The sequence below is a fragment of the Delphinus delphis genome, chromosome 2, assembly GCF_949987515.2.
Source record: "Delphinus delphis chromosome 2, mDelDel1.2, whole genome shotgun sequence".
Taxonomy (NCBI): Eukaryota; Metazoa; Chordata; class Mammalia; order Artiodactyla; family Delphinidae; genus Delphinus; species Delphinus delphis.
Genome location: NC_082684.1, coordinates 174,460,957 through 174,478,608, shown reverse-complemented (window position 1 = coordinate 174,478,608; position 17,652 = coordinate 174,460,957). Strand labels below are relative to the sequence as shown.

General features: G+C 41.1%; 1 protein-coding gene across 2 annotated transcripts in view; it reads right to left on the bottom strand.

Moving 5' to 3' along the window:
* CACNB2 (calcium voltage-gated channel auxiliary subunit beta 2) overlaps window positions 1-17,652 on the bottom strand; it is a 398,219-nt gene that overhangs the window by 5,408 nt on the left and 375,159 nt on the right. For both annotated transcript variants that reach the window (XM_060006318.1, XM_060006319.1), the window contains one exon: window positions 14,349-14,458. In XM_060006318.1, coding sequence (XP_059862301.1) covers window positions 14,349-14,458 — 110 coding nt within the window. The remainder of the gene's footprint in view (window positions 1-14,348; window positions 14,459-17,652) is intronic.

Below are 17,652 nucleotides of genomic sequence, written 5' to 3'. Positions count from 1 at the left end.
AAAGAAATTTCATGCATTTCATCTGCTTCTCCATTTCTGTACCACTGCTGTCCAGTACGGTAGCCACAACCCCCATATGCCTGTGGAGCTCCTGAAGTGTAGCACATGTGAATGAATGAATGAATTTTTGAAATTTAATTTAAATAAGAGTTAAATAGCCAGAAAGTACTTTACTAGACATCATAGGTCTATAAAGCATAATACGTATTTTACAGTGCCCACCACAGTCATGAAGGGCCAATTCCATGAGATTCCTAGACCTACAGAATACCATTTAATTCCTCTTATGCATTTGCATCCATGCAGAAGATTCCTGGAGATAATTTTAACTAGTACATTATTCCAGAAAAGGCAAGTCACTATTGTCTGCCTTACAATATGTTATGACTAGAGGCCTTTCATTTAACCTGGGTGTCTTTAAAATCAGGGCCCAAACCACTTGAGATACTGGCTTTAAAATAATATTTGGTCACATTACCACCCATGACATAGTTTTGCTAAAAGAAAAAAACAAACCCGTTAAGCTTCTGGATCTATCAGTTTATAAGAAATACAGGGAACAGACATATATAAACTACGCCCGTGTAATGCAGTTAGCAAAATTCACTCTCTGAAAACCCTGCAGAATAAGTGACCCAGTTTCTTCAAAAAACTACAAGGAAATAAAAAAGATCTATGGAAAACGAGATTAAGAGATTTAAGAACCTAGGAAACATTCGCAATGTATGGACTTTATGTGGATTCTGATTCAAACAAATAGTAATTGATACATTTGTAATGCATAAAGTAAGTGGATAAAATGTTTATATATATAATGCTTATATATAAGATGTATGTGTGTATATGTATAATACATGACAGCTGGGAAATGATACGTGGCTGAGTGGCAACCTGATACTTGGGATGTACTGTTAAGGTCTGGCGATAATGGCGATATGGTTTAAATAAAAAGAGTCTTCAATGTTTAGAAATACATACTGAAACATTTACAGATAACAACATATGATGTCTGGGATTAGCTTCAAAATAATTCAGAGACAGGAGAGGAAGGCAGGGGGAAGACTGGAAATGAAACAAGATTGGCCATGAATAGATGATAGTTGAAACTAGGTGATGAGTACCTGAGGTTTCCTATAACATTCTTTACTTCATATATATTGGAATTTCCTTAAACAACAGTTTTAGAAATCATAACAGTGTTCTAAAACATTACTGACACTCTTATTTGCTCTCTTTTCTCATGCTCCTTAAAATTTTATTCCAATATAACCTTGCTTCTCTGTGCCCTATAAATGTTTTCACAGCCACTGATCCCCAACAGTCAAGTTCCGATCTAAGTTAATATTTATTGTAAGCATTAAGAAATTTGATTAGTCTACGGCCAACACCACACTCCATGGAAATGCTGAAAGCTTTTCCTCTAAGATCAGGAACGACACAGGGATGCCCACTCACCGCTTCTTTCAACATAGTATTGAAAGTCCTAGCCAGAGCAATTTGGCAAGAAACAAATAAAAGGCATATAAATTGGAAAGGAAGTAAAACTCTCACTGTTTGTAGATGACATGATAGTATGTACAGAAAACTCTTAAAGACTCCCCCAGAAGACCATTAGAACTAATAAACAAATTCAGTAAAGTTGAAGGATACAAAATTAGCTTACAAAAATCTGTTGCAGTCCTATAAACTAATAATGAACTATCAGAAAGAGGAAGGAAGAAAACTATTATTTACAAATTGCATCAAAAAGAATACCTAGGAATAAATAAAACCAAGGAGGTGAAAGACCTGTACTCTGAAAACTGTAGGACACCGATGAAAGAAACTGAAGACACAAATAAACAGGTATTCCACGCTCATGGATTGGAAGAATTAATATTGTCAAAATGTCCATACCCAAGTGATCTACAGATTTATTGCAATTACTATCAAAAATCTAATGGCATTTTTCACAGATACAGAACAATCCTAAACTTTGTGTGGAATCACAAAAGACCCCAAACAGCCAAAGCAATCTTGAGAAAGAAGAACAAAGCTGGAGGAATTATGCTTCCTGACTTCAAACTATATCACAAAACTATAATAAAACAGTATGGTACTGGCGTAAAAACAGATCCATAGATCGGTGGAACAGACTAGAAGAGCCCAGAAGTAAACCCATGCATATATGGCCAATTAATTTATGACAAAGGAGCCAAGAATATACAGTGGGGAAAAGGACAGTCTCTTCAATAAACTGTGCTGGGTGAAAACGACAGCCATGTGCAAAAGAGTGAAACTGGACCACTGTCTTACACCATACACGAAAATCAGCTCACAAAATGGATTAAAGGCTTAAATGTATATCCCAAAACCATAAAACTCCTAGAAAAAAACAAAGGTGGTAAGCTCTTTGACATTCGTCTTGGCAATGCATTTTTGGATTTGACACCAAAAGCAAACACAAGAAAACCCAGAGTAAACAAGTGAGACTACATCAAACTAAAAAGCTTCTGCACAGCAAAGGAAACCATCAACAAAATGAAAAGGCAACCTGCCAAATGGAAGAAAATATTTGCAAGTCATATACAGGCGTACGTCAGAGATACTGCAGGTTTGTTTTCGGACTACCACAATAAAGCAAGTCACATGAACTTTTTGGCTTCCCAGTGCATATAAAAGCTGTGTTTACACTAAACTGTAGTCTATTAAGTGTGCAAAAGCATTGTCTTATAAAATCAGTGTACACACCTTAATTAACAAATACTTGATTGCTGAAAAATGCTAACCATCATCTGACCCTTCAGAGAGTCACAGTAGTAACGAAGATCACTGATCCCAGATCACCATAGCAAATGTAATGAAAAAGTTTGAAATATTGCGAGAATAAGCAGAATGTAACACAAAGACATGAAGCGAGCGATGTTAGAAAAATGGTGCCAACAGACCTGCTCAAGGCAGGGCTGCCGCAAACCTTCAATTTGTGAAAAAAACAACATCTGCAAAGTGCAATCAAATGAAAAGCACAATAAAATGAGATATGCTTGTATAGGATGAGTTAATTTCCAAAATATGTAAAGAACTCTTACAGCTTAATAGCAAAAAACCAAACAGTCCAATGAACAAATGGGAAGAAGACCTGAATAGACATTTTTCCAAAGACGACTTACAGATGGCCGACAGGTATATGAAAAGGCGCTCAACATCACTAACCATCAGGGAAATGCAAATCAAAACCCCAATGAGATACCACCTCACACCTGTTAGGATGGCTATCATCAAAAAGATAATATAACAAGCACGGTGGTGATAATGTGGACAAAAGGGAGCCCTCCTGCACTGTTGGTGGGAATGTGAACTGGTGCTGTCACTATGGAAAATGATGTGGAGGTTCCTCCAAAAATTACAAATAGAACCACCACATGATCCAGTGATAGAATCTTGACGGAAATGTGGAATCGGAAAAGAAAAAAAAAGCATAGGTAAAAAGAACAGGTTGGGGGTAGCCAGAGGTGGGAAGTGGGGGGTGGGTGAGGGTGGTCAAAAGCACAAGTAAGTCCCACGGATGTGACACACAGCATGGTGACTATAGTTACTAATATTGTATATTTGGAAGTTGCTAAGAGAGTGGATCTTAGGAGTTCTTCTCACAAGAAAAAAACTTGTAACTGTACGTAAACTTGTAACTAGACTTCCTGTGATCATAACACAATATATACATGGGTCAAGTCATGTTGTATACCTGAAACTAATCTAATGGTATGTCAGGTATGTCTCAAAAAAAAAAGAAATTTGATCACAAAGATTTTCATCCATGTACTCAGTTAATAATAACGGTTAATCACAGAGTCCCACACCTTAAAAAAACTTCCTTTTTCTTAGCAGTTTGAGTCCTATGAAAAAAAAAGATTATAAATGTAATGTTTGTTCATTGCATAAAATCTGAGTAACAGATAAACATAAAAGAAAATAATCCATTATCTTATTATGTATACAAAATTACTTTATCAACAAATGTCAAGTGCTTAATATATGTATCATGTATATATGTGTATATATATGCAAATATTTATATCTTCTAGTATTCTTACATACACAAATATCTTAACACTTTTTAAATTAAGGGGGGAAATGAGATATTTAAAAATTTAAAGGAGATTTTTTCAGAATCCCAGTGCAACATATTAGTAAGTAAACCTTAAAAAAAGATGACCAATAAATTCTGAAGAAAATACTTTTAACTTCCAAGTAAAAATGATGCTTCGAAAAGAAATGTATCTGTACTAGCGGTTTTTCTTTGACAGAGTACATCATGCTTAGAACTTATTTCAAAAAAGAAATGTCAAAGACAGCTGATGTTCATTTCTGAAACCGAAAAGCCTTATTGACCTGTCCAAATCCCAATCACTTAACAGCCGTTGAATTAAAACTGGTGCTGATACTATGGAAAACAGTATGGAGGTTCCTCAAAAAGCTAAAAATAGAGTTGCCATATGACCCTGCAATCCAACTCCTGGGCATATACACAGACAAAACTCTAATTCAAAAAGAGACATGCGCCTCTATGTACATAGCAGCACTACTCACAATAGCCAAGACATGGAAACAACCTAGATGCCCATCAACAGATGCATGGCTAAAGATGTGGTACATGTACACAATGGAATACTACTCAGCCATAAAAAAGAATGAAACCATGCCATTTGCAGCAACATGGATGGACCTAGAGATGATCATACTAAGTGAAGTGAGTCAGAAAGATAAAGACAAATACATATGATATCACTTACATGTGGAATCTAAAATATGACACATGAACTTTTCTAGGAAACGGACTCACAGAACAGACTTGCAGTTGCCAAGGGGGAGGGGGTGGGGGAGGGATGGACTGGGAGTTTGGGATTAGCAGAGGCAAAGTAGTGTATGTAGGATGGATCAACAACAAGGTCCTCCCGTTATAGCACAGGGAACCGTATTCAATATCCTGTGATAAACCGTAATGGAAAAGAATATAAAAAATGTACATGTATGTATAACTCAGTCACTTTGCTGTACAGCAGAAATTAACACAACATTGTTAAATCAACTGTACTTCAATTAAAAAAAAACTCAGAGCTCAGAAACAATCATGTTTTCTGGAAGATGAGAAAGAAGGGAAGTGCGTTCGTTTGGAAAGACATTTCTATAATTGAACAATACTGTAAAAACAGAGGCGGTTGTTACACTTCGTAGCTAGCGTTGGACGACATCCAAGCGGTCAGTCGAGAATTAATAAGACTTGCGATGGCTCTGGTATCAGTGATGTAATGGTAATTCCAACGCCATTTCATAATCACTAAGCACAGAATTCTAGTTTTGACAAGTTCCTTACTTATCCTGAAAAACGAAATCTGTAAAGCCCTCTCTAAGCTTCTTTTCCTTTCTGCAGGCCCAGGGAGGTCTGCCTCTGGGCACCCAGTCCCAAGCACCAAAATGGCTTCCTCACTTCATAGAGTGTGTGATCCTTGGGTAACAGGCTTCATTTCTTGGAGCTCCCTAAGTGTTCTTCTTTGGAAAATGGAAATGAGGGACTAAGTGAATCAACATGCAAAGCATTTATTGTGGTGCCTGGCCCACAGTAAATACTTAACAAATGTCAAGTATTGCTTTGTGCCTACCTCTGTTAACATTTATTGCATTGTATTTTGATGATACGATTGAAAACTTTTCCGACAGGCAGTGAACTGACAGAAAACTGGCAACAGTACATAATTACTTCCATTCCTTCCGTCAGTACAGTACTTGGTACACGCTTGGCACTCAAAAACTGTGTTGAAGGAATGAATTAAAAAGGCAAAGAAAAAATATAATCATTTAATATATATATAATGTAACATATTTTTGCCTTTTTAATTGACTATATATGTATTAGGTAGAAGCTGTTGTAGAAAAAAATTCATTAAATCTTCAAAAACATGAATAATGAATTTGACTGCCAAAATATATTTAGATGAAGAACTCCCTTTGGGTAGAAATATTGCTATAGCTGGGCCATTGGAGCAATCTTGTGGAATAAAAAGTGCTAATTTATTAAGACAGACATAGCTACGCTGGTAATGGATAGGTCACGAGGAGGGAAGAAATGAGATTCAAAAGATCAACAGTCCCGTAAATTCCACATCGCGTCGATCTGCAAGGCTAGTTTTAGAGTCTATCATCCGCCCTTCATTCTCCATCAATTATTTTTTTCTCTTCCTCAGAGAAAGCAGAGATGTAATTAGCATCACGACACGGCGCAATGGACTAAATCCTGGACTGGTAGTCGGGACACCCAGGGTCTAGCCTTAGCTTTATTCGTTAGTAGGTGCCTCACCCACACCACACAGGTCCCTTCACTTCCTATGGCTCTCAAATCCTTCACTGAACAGTGATGGGCTCGAACAAGATCGGTAGTTCTCAGACTCTGGCATATGGTAGAATCACCAGGCAGCCTTGTTAAACCAGAGATTGTAGGGTCCCACCTCCACAGTTCCTGATTTTATACGTTTGGATGGGGCCTGAGAATGTTCAGTCTTCACTAATGCCCCCATGATAATGATGCTGTTGATTTGGAGACCACACCTGAGGACCAAATAAGGGGTGCTCTCTCTGGTGTGTCATCCCCGTTCCACAGTCCCTGGTGCTACCAACATAAGTGATGAACTTTCCTTTAATCGATGCTTCTGTTGAGATAACTGTAGGTTCGCAAGCAGTTGTAAGAAATAACAGAGAACACTGTGCCCTTTACCCAGTTATCCTCAATGGGAACATCTTGCAAAACTGTAGTGCGATATCACAACCAGGACATTAATATTAATACAATCCACCCATCTTATTCAGATTTCCCCAGTTTTATGTACTCATCTGTGTGTGTGTGTGTGTACTGAGCTCTACGCAGTTTTATCATGTGTAGGTTCCTATATCCATCACCACAGTTTAGAGACAGAACAGTTCCATCAGGACAAGGTGAAAGAGACAGACTTTTAACAAATTATCTCTGCTGACTCCTCAATTGCACTGAAAACATTTACCAAGCTGTAAACATTATCATCTTACCACCTAGTTGCTAATATACAAAGTAAATGCCTTCCCCTGCTCCCTGTGTGTTATCTGTCAGTTACAGCTGTTGCCGCGTGCACGGCTAACTCTAGCTTCACTTCCTTTACTGTCAGTTACAGCTGTTGCCACGTGCACGGCTAAATCTAGCTTCACTTCCTTTACTCTCATTTGCTGATATTTTCCCACTTTCGGTACATAGTTTTTGCTATCGTGTGACACAAGTAGATCCCACAACTGCACAGTTGTGTACAAACGGGTGCAAAGATGTAGCATAGTTTCCTAAACTGATTTGTCCCTGGAAAATTGCTTGGGGTAAAACCAAGCCACAGTTTGCAGACAGTATAAAGTTGGGCAGATTAAAGAAACTCTGAGGTGAATTATTTCATAAAGCAATAAGTATCTGAGTTTATTAGTTTTAAAAGTTTGGATTTGGAATTGGCAAATAACTGTATTACCAGGCCCTTTACTATTTTAATTTAAATAATATTTTTGCTTCTAAGACTATAATGTAATTTATGTGCATAGCTAATGTAGATATTTTAAATTATGATGCTTGACCGATATTGCAACTGAGAAAAAAGGTGAGAAGTTTTATGAGCCCATATAAAGACATCCATACAGGCAAGGAAGTCCTGTACCACTCCGAAAACCTGAGTATGTACTTAAAGCTACAAAATTTTCAGGTTTTTTTTTCTTCATGTCACACAGTGGTACATTAGCATAATCAACTCCAAATGCAACATACTATACTTCTGTTTATGCAATGAAAGTTTTCTAAAATCTCATGTATAAAGCAAATTTTTACCTATCAAATTATATCTTCAATATACAGGATCTTTCATCCTTTCATAAAAGAAATAATTGCTATAATTGATCTTGTCTATTAAATTTGAGGTCAATTTTCTCAAATTTAATTTTTTACTAAATGTATACAAGAAAACAATGCTTTTGAAGTAAGCTCCCTGGGACTTCCCTGGTGGTCCAGTAAGACTCTGTGCTCCCAATGCAGGGGGCCTGGGTTCCATCCTTGGTCGGGGAACTAGATCCCGCGTGCCGCAACTCAGAGGTCACGTGCCACAACTCAGAGCTCGCACGCTGCTACTAAGAAGTGCACATGCTGCAACTAAGACCCTGCGTGCTGCAACTAAGACCTGGGGCAGCCAAAACAAGTAAATATTAAAACAAAAAATAAAGTCCCCCAGTTTGCCCCTACCTGCCCTTGGGTTGAAAGAACTTCCAGGATAATAAGTAATGCTTGAAAGAATAAGTTCTTAGCAGTGGTTTCTGCCCCCAAACTCAGTGTCTGGTTTACCTTTCCTCCAGCATACACCTTCCAGCAGTTCACAAACAGGAAAATAATTTGACTTAGATCTTTGAAATGCTAATACTCTTTAAAAATAAAGCAACATTGCAGAGAACTTATCGTGCAGACTGAGGAAAACATGCTACATAGAAACTGGTTTAAAGGGTAAGAAAAACTGACTTCAATAAAAGCAAAGATTGGAGTGTTGATACTTTAATACAGTTTATCCTCTTATGGGGCAATATAGCAGCAATAGTTCTCTCCCCCCCCAACTTTAATATATCCTTAATGTCAGCACAACTACAGCTTAAAAGAATACCACGATAACTTGTTTTCCCTGGAGAAAATACAGATTTGTGATGTACAACAAACACTGAATGCAAAGCCATTTTCCAAGTCTGCATAAACACAGAGGACAGAAAATCAAGGTGTGGCGCGTTTGGGGAGAGGTTCAGTGTCAAGGTGTGACTACCCACTTAGCCCATATATTCTTACTAAGCACCTACTTCGCGCCAGTCAGTGTGGGGTGTACCCGGGAAGCAGTAATGAGCCAAAAGAGACCCAATCTCTGAGCTCACAGGGCTTATCTTCGAGTGGGGGAGACAGGCATCAGTGATGCACTCACGCAGTGAGGGTAACATGGCGGCCCTTCCCGTGATTCAAAGGGGGAGTCAGGTGAGGAGGGAACGGCAGGTGCAAAGGCTCCGCGGCAGACAAAGGACTGAGTGAAAGGCAATGTTATGGATTGAATTGTGTGTCCCCCCCCCACCACCAAATTTCCTGTGTTGAAGTCCCAACCCCCAGTACCTCAGAATGGAACCCTATTTGGTGATAGAGCCTTTCAAGAGGTAAAGTTAAATGTGGTCCTACAGGTGGGCTCGTATCCATGTGACTGTATTTGGCCACAGGGCCTTCAAAGAAAATGAGGCCAGTAGGATAGGGCAGGCTACATCAGTATGACTGGTGTCCTCATAAGACGAGAGAGAGAGAGAGAGAGAGAGACAGAGAGACAGAGAGACAGAGAGAGAGAGAGAGAGACACCAGGGAGGTGCAGACAGGAGAGGTCATGTGAGGACACAGCGAGAGGGTGGCCGTCGGCAAGCCAAGGAGAGAGGCCTCAGGAGAAACAGACCTGCTGACCCCTTGATCTTGAACTTCCAGCCTCTAGAAATGTGAGAAATGTTTGTTTCCGCCTCCTGGTCTGTATGATTTTGTTACTGCAGCCGTGGAAGGCGAGTGCAGACGGCATGCGTGAAGTGGAAGGAGTGAGGCAGAGCAGTGTGAGGTGAGGCTAAGAGCTGTGGACACCCGGGGTCCAGGTCCAGATCGAGGAGTTCTGCTGTCGTCCAAGAACAATGCAGAGACATTTACAGTTTGAAGCGGGGATGTGTCCGGAACAGATCTGCTCTTTGAAAAGATTTCTTCGGCTGTGGCATGAAGAACTAAGGGATCCGGGTCAAAATAGGTGTGAAGTACTCACGGTGCCTCGGGGCCCTTGGAATGGAGCAGTGGTGTAAACACTGCATGTGATGAGACAGATGGGACAGAAATTCAGGAGGTGAAACTGACAAGACCTGGAGATGTGCTGGGGAAGGAAGTGCGGGTGCTCACGTATCAAGAGGGCCACAGAGTCTCCTGGTTCTCCAAACGGAGATGAGTATCCTGACTGTTAGGACTCAGATAAGAAACCCTGGGAAATTATCAGAATACAGGAAAGCTGATAAATTCTCTTTAGCATGTGCTAAGTTTGAGGAATACACAAGGCAACCCCGTCAAGTAGGATGTGTAACTCTGGAGTGGAAAGGCACTGTCCAGCTTGGGGTACAAACTGTGAGCTGTCTGCATATAGGAAGTAACTGGAGCGATCGGTATGAATAGTTTTGCTGAGAGAGAGGGACCAGAGAGAGGACCCGAGAGGGACAGTTAAGAACCCCTCACAGTCTAAAGAAGATGTGGTCTGTATGTATATGCACATATGACTCAGCCATTAAAAAGAACGCAGTAACGCCATCTGCAGCAACATGGATGGACCTAGGGATCATCACAGTGAGTGAAGTCAGTCCAAAAGAGAAAGACAGAGACCATACGATATCACTTCTATGGGAATCTAACGTACGACGCAAATGAACTTATCTACGAAACAGAAACAGACTCACAGCCATAGAGAACAGACTGTGGTTACTGAGGGGGAGGGGGGTGGGGGAGGGAAGGAACGGGAGTGTGGGATGAGCAGCTGCAAACTAACTGGTATATATGGGATGGATAAACAACAAGGTCCTACTGTGTAGCACAGGGAACTATATTCAATATCCTGTGAAAAAATATAATGGAAATATGAAAAAAAGTATATATGTATAACTGAGTCACTTTCTGAACAGCAAAATTAACACTGTAAATCAACTCCACGTCAATAAAATTAAAAAAAAAAAAAGAACTCACATTCAAAAGCCACAGAGCATAAGCCTGCAAAAAAAGGAAAGGCAGGAGGGCCAGAATCGGTGCTGTTGAGGAATCCAAGGGGAGGGGTGCTTCAAGGAGAGGGGGACAGATGTCCTCCAAATGTCACTGCAACGTCACGTAAAACAGACTGCAGTATGTCCACTGGACTAGTGACAGGGAGGTTACTGGTAACTTCTTTATAAACAAATTTGGAGCCAGCTGGAGAGTGAATAATAGTGACTGAAATGGGGACACTAAGTTTGGAAAACTTAGATTTTGGGGGGCTGTGTTCAGCCGGGTGGTGGGGACAGAGAGAGAGGTCGAGGCTACTGAAGGGACTCTGTGGGTCAGGGCAGGGTATTTTATGGCATTTAAATTTTTAAATGGAATTAAATTAATTATGGGAAAAAAATCCATAATTTAGGAAAAACCCCAGATGATAGCACCAAAACACTGAGAAGCTGGCAGGGGATAGGGAAAAGTGAATCTTCTTCTCCAACTGCTTTTCTTACAATGCTCATTTCTCACAATTCTATAGAAGCAGCTTTAAGTATGTTTTGATGTTAATTTTAAAATTAATGTGCAGTGGGGAACTCTCTGGCGGTCCAGTGGTTAGGTGCCTGCGTTCTCACTGCCAAGGGCCCGGGTTCAGTCCCTGGTGGGGGAACTAAGATCCCACAAGCCACACAGCATGACCCCCCAAAAAAAATGTGCAGTGAAATTGACTTTTTGAGGGGTATCCAGCTATATGGATTTTCGCACGAGTAAACATTTGTGTAACCTCCAATTCCATCGCTCCCCAAACTGCTATTCCTTTGTGCTCACACCCTCCCCCCCAGGTAACCACAGCTGTTTGTCACTAGAGTTTTGGCTTTTCTAGGACATCATATACATGGAACCATACTGTATTTGACCTTTCCAGACTGGCATCCCATCTCGGGACCTTTGCACCTATCGCGCCCTCTGCCCAGAACTTCTCTCTTTTCTCAGGTAGCTGCAAGGGTAAAGAATTCACAACACAAAAGATTCTGCTAAAATGGTACCTTCTCGGGGAGCCCTCGCCTGACTCCCCATATAAGGTCCCACTCTCCTCCTCAGCTGACTCTACCTGCTGCTTCTACCAGGAATCACCAACCACTGACTGACTAGCTCTAACTGTTATCTGTCTACAGCTACTTCTATTAGCTTCTGTCCACACCTCCTCTGTGGAACGAGAGCTGTATGAGCGTGAGGATGTGCTGTTCTTCACGTCTGTGTCCCCGGCACTTACAGTGATGCCCAGCACATGGGTGGTTCTCAAGTGTTCATCAGTGGATGAATACATGCCTAAAATCTAGTCATGGTTCCGTCGAGCCTTAAGGATGAGCCCCAAATTCCTTAATATCCGCCCCCGTCTCCGCCCTTTATCTCTCTGGTGTCATCTCCCACCTCTCTCTTTTTTAAACCATACACTCCATCAAAGTAAAGCATGTATGTTTTCTAGAAGCCTCTGTGGCTCTTGAAATCCCTATCATACCCTTCACTCTTTCGCCCTTTTTCCTTGGCTAAACCCTATCCCGTTTTAGATCTCAGCTCGGGCTTCGCTCCTTGGAGAAGCTGTTCTTGGTGGATACGCCTCCCTGCAGCCTTAGGTCTTCACCAAGCAGTGCAGTGCACGAACAGCTTTCTCAATCACCCTCCATTTCAATGAGCTGACAACTTATTGGCCTCATTGCTACAAGCTCCTTCATCTTTTTTGTTCCCTGACTTTGACAGTCACTGTCCAGTGTATGCTCACTCTATGGCGTGCAAGAGTCTTGAACAGTAATATATACTTGGTAGTTTCACAAAAGCCTTGGCAACCGACACGAAACTGTGACGCCATTGATTCAAACGATGAGTCTAAACAAATTACCTGACTTCGTTCATCAGTTGAAACAATGGAACGAGCATTTTGTAACGATTACTGTGAGCATCAAAAATGTATACAAAGAGTTTTAAGGGTCACAGACGATAAGGACAGGAGATCACCCTAAACAAAATGTAGGATTCCATCCCCCAAATATGTTTCTAAAGCTTGATGACTGAAGTTTAGTTAATGAGGGACTGCTGGGGGAACAAAACTGGGTTCTATAAGGTATTATACTCATCACAGATAAGGGTTATTGTTTTCAACAGTTTCTCTATTTTTTATACAATATACTTCAGAGTTAACTAAAAAGTTTGACGTTAAAAGCCAGTCTCTCAAAGATCAAAGATCTCACACAACCATGAAAAAATTTATAAGAATAGAAACCTAATGCCCAGTAAGTTACATGTGTAACAGCGATTAACCTAAAACTTCAAGCAGGTGCCAAACGGATGAAATAGTTGCCAAAGCTCTTTCACTTGATCAAATCAGTGCGCGATAACGCACAGCGTTCAAACGCAACCCTGTAGACACGTTAACTGAAATCTCCAAATTGTTTTTACAAATGAAACAAAAATATGGCTATCAATATTATACAATTATAATTCTTGATATAATTCAAGTATTAAGGGATTTGGGATCATAGCCATTATTTATGGAAGTCATACTATGTTTAATCCTTCTAATAATCCTACAGTTAGTTACTACTCTCTCTCTTTTGCTGTTTAGATGAAGAAATGACACCGTATACAAGCCCCATGTACCTGTCCTTTGAAGTCAAAGGCTTTTGCTTCAGTCTCCAGGCCTCCCTTGAGTCTCTAAAGGCTGGCTCAAGAGTTAATCATTAGGAATGTCAAGATGTAAAAACAAAGGACAGCTGTTAGGCTGGAAAACTGGTAACAATTTAGACTATAAATCCACCACAGAGTCATCAAACTCCCAGTTCCCTGAAAAATAGAGATAAAGGCCTGACACACATCCCTTAGTTGTTTTTAAGGAAGCAGACCCCCTCCGGATGAAAACTGCTGACAGCAAGAACGAGAAGGCTGAAACCAGAAGGTTGATGGTGCTTGAAGCTTGATGCCAACCAATCCAAGAATTGTGCATGAGCCAATCACACACCCTAGGGCCCCCTCCCTCACACTGCCTTTAAAGCCCCCTCCCTGGAAGCCATTGGGGAGCTCGGATCTTTTGAGCATGAGCTGCCCGTTCTCCTTGTTTGGCATCCTGCAATAAATGCGGTACTTTCCTTCACCTCAACCTGGCGTCAGTAGACTGGCTTCACTGCATGCAGGCGAGGGGACCCTAGTTTGGTTCGGTACCAGAAACTGGGCCTTAAAGAGGCTGATGACATTGCTTGTGGTAACAATGATGCAAAGCCAGGAGTTTTTAGAGTCTGCAGACACCAGGGCTCATGTTCGTGAAAACACAGCCAAAACACTCATGCTGACAGCCTGTGGAATTTTTAACTCAAAACTTTCAAAACAAATCCTTCCATACCATGAAATCACTAAGACGGCAGCAGTGGCTACTGGTGACACGTGTCTGTAGTGTCTCTGCGCTATGACACATGGAATTATTATCTAGTTAGACCTGCTCACCAGCAGCCTCAGGAGAGAAGGGTTTAAATGGCTTCAGCTCACTGGCGAAGCACACACTTACCTAAACTTGACCTTGTGTTGGATCTCTCTATTATGGCATGTTTACTGGGATTGTTCAAGACAGAGCGTTTGGCCAGCGAGATGTCAGCGGTGACCCTTGTGATGGAAATCCTGTTGGGGAAAAAGCAACAGAGGACTCTGAGGTTATTCATTGAATAAAGGGGGACAGAAGTGCATGCCCCAAACTCATCCAAGTATTTTACACACACACACACACACATACACACATACACATACACACACACACACACACACACACACACACATACACAGACACACACACACACACATACACACACACACATACACACACATACATACACACATACATACACACACACACACACACACACACACACACACACACACACAGTGACCATATTTTCAACCCAAAAAATGCTGGGGCACTTAATCATTCATTTTTTGAAAATCCTGCACCTACCTGACTTAGCATCTGCTGGTTGCTTATGAAGTGCCAGGCGTACACCCCGCATTACCTCATTACCCAGACCACCTCATTAAATCGCTCCAAAACTTTATCTATTTAACTTTGTTAAAAAATTATTTATTTATTTGTTTTTATTTTCGGCTGCCTTGGGTCTTCGTTGCAGTGCGCGGGCTTTCTCTAGTTGCAGCGAGCGGGGGCTACTCTTCGTTGCGGTGCACGGGCTTCTCATTGTCGTGGCTTCTCTTGTTGCGGAGCATGGGTTCTAGGCACGTGGGCTTCAGGAGTTGTGGCACGCGGGCTCAGTAGTTGTGGCTCGCGGGCTCTAGAGCGCAGGCTCAGTAGTTGTGGTGCACGGGCTTAGTTGCTCCGCGGCATGTGGGATCTTCCCGGGGCAGGGATTGAACCCATGTCTCCTACATTGGCAGGTGGATTCTTAACCACTGCACCACCAGAAGAGCCCTATCATTCCAAAAACTTCAGCAGAGAGGATATCCTCCCACGTTTGCTGATGAAAAAAAAGTGACCCATAGGTAGATTGTTTCTCCATGGCTATATATTTATGAAAAGTGGTGAAGCTGGGATTTGAACCCAGAACTACTGAGAGCCTATATTCTTAGGCCCTGTGCTATAATCCCTCCCACAGTATGGTGCTGTGATAGCCATGAGGAATAAATAAGAACAAGACAAACAAGGTCTTCCTCAGTGCTGAGAGTCTAGTAGCAGATATGGGTCATAAATAAGAAATTAATAAAATGATTACAGGTTAAGATGGCTGTTCTGAAGAGGACACAGGGGGTGCTGTGACAGACAGTCATGAATTGTGGGGGTCATTTTAGACAGGCTCAAAATGAGAGCAACAAAATCTGGGAGCTGGAAAGAGTAGATGACTTAGACTGGAGACTTAGCCGAATAAACAAGCCAGCAGTAGGGAAAGTGCGGAGCAAAAGAGAGGACTCACAAAACCTCTGAAGAAGAAGGTGAAGGGGGGACTAAAAACAAGAGATTTGGTTAGAAGTCTGTTTCACAGTTAGATCCCTCCACCTCCCCTCCACTACATCAAGCCACAAGGTGGCCATCCTTTTCCCGTGTGGTGTGAGACCGTAAGTTTAGTCTCTCTAGGCAACAAAACAGAGGGCATCTGACCAGGGGATGCCACACAGAGCAGGGACAGAGAGAAGAAAGGATGCTAAATGTTGAGCCCCTAGCCCTCTTCCTCATCCTAGAATTTTGGTAGCCAAGTTTATATCCTCCAGGTGTCAAGAATGGAAGATTCTTCTCTGGGGAATCTGACCACCAAACAGAAAAGACCCAAAGATCAGGACTTTGGTGGTTTCCTATGAAGATCGTCCAGTGAGGTTGTCCTACAGGGAGACCCAAAGGGGACAAGCTGTACCTATCAGCACAGAATTTCCTTTGATGCCCTGTTCTTAAATTTGAGCACAGCAGTGTTCCTTGGGCATCTTAGGGAAACTTCTAACATGAAAGACCAAAACAAACAGAAAAAAATCAACTATGACTAACACCTAAAGTTGAAAGCTATGAGATGATTATATCTACAAAACCAGAACAAACTTCTATATAAAGACTCAGACTAAGAAAGAGTTTTTGGAAACTAAAAATATAACAGTAGAAATGAAAATTCAAAAGAGGGGCTTAGAAGACAAAGTTAAGGAAATCTGCTAAAGAGTAAAACAGAAAAGACAAACTGATGGAAAATCAGAGAAGAAAGGCATAAAAACTAGAGAATTACCCAGGAGGTTTAACTTCCAAATAACAAGAGTTACTGAAAAGAGACAATAAAGAAAACGCAAGAGAAGTAAAAAAAAAATAAAAAATAAAAAATCTAGAATTAAGAGTTTGATTTTCCAAATGGAAAGGGGGAGTCCAGCACAAAGGATGAAACTTCCGCATCCAGACATATTCTTATAAATTTCATGACGCTGGGGACAAAGAAAAACCTAAAAGCTTCCAGAGGAAAAGGCAGGTCCCATACAAAGGTTCAGGAATGGAAATGCTTGTGCTTCTCAACAGCAAGAATAATTAACACAACACTGTAAATCAACGGCAATAAAAAAGTATTAAAACTGAAAACAAAACAAAAAGCACAGCAACAATGGAAGACAGAAAGCAATGGAGCAAAAATCCTTGAAAGTTCTGGGGGAAAGTTTTCTAATCAGAATTCCATAACTATTTTAACTATCAATTAAATGGGAAGGTTGATCAAAGGCACTTTAAGACATTCAGGGTCTCAAAAAGTTTGAATGTCCTCTTTCTAAGGAAACTGTTGGAGGATGTTTTTGACAGAAACGATGGGTGTAAGCCTTGAAAGAGATCAAGTGATCTAGGAAAAAGGGGTTCACACCCCAAAAGAAGGTGAAAGGCATCCCAAGGAGAATGAGATGTCTCCGAATGACAAATGTGCACTCAGCACAGAGACACACCATCCAGACCCGAGCAGGACAGAACGTTCCTGGAGAGAAGGTTCAAAAAGGCACAGCTGAGGGACTATCGGATGTGTATGAATATATCGCGAGGAACTTGAGACAACCAGGGGAGAATGTGGGGCTTGACTGGTGCCCACTATATAGAAAATTAAGCACATGTAAAAAGCAAAATTATTAATTGCACAGAAACCACAAAGAAAACACACAAGAAAAAAGTAATGTGAGTATACAACATGGCTCATTGAAATTGTATTTACATGGTCATCATGCATCCAGTATACGGGACCAGCCAAAATTATGCTTTAACTGTTGGGAGACTGGAGGATGAGACGGATGCAGGTGCGTGTATGTGAGAGCGAAAGGAGGAATATGCACGAGAACGCTAAACAGTCTTCACGGCAGGAAGCCCAGAG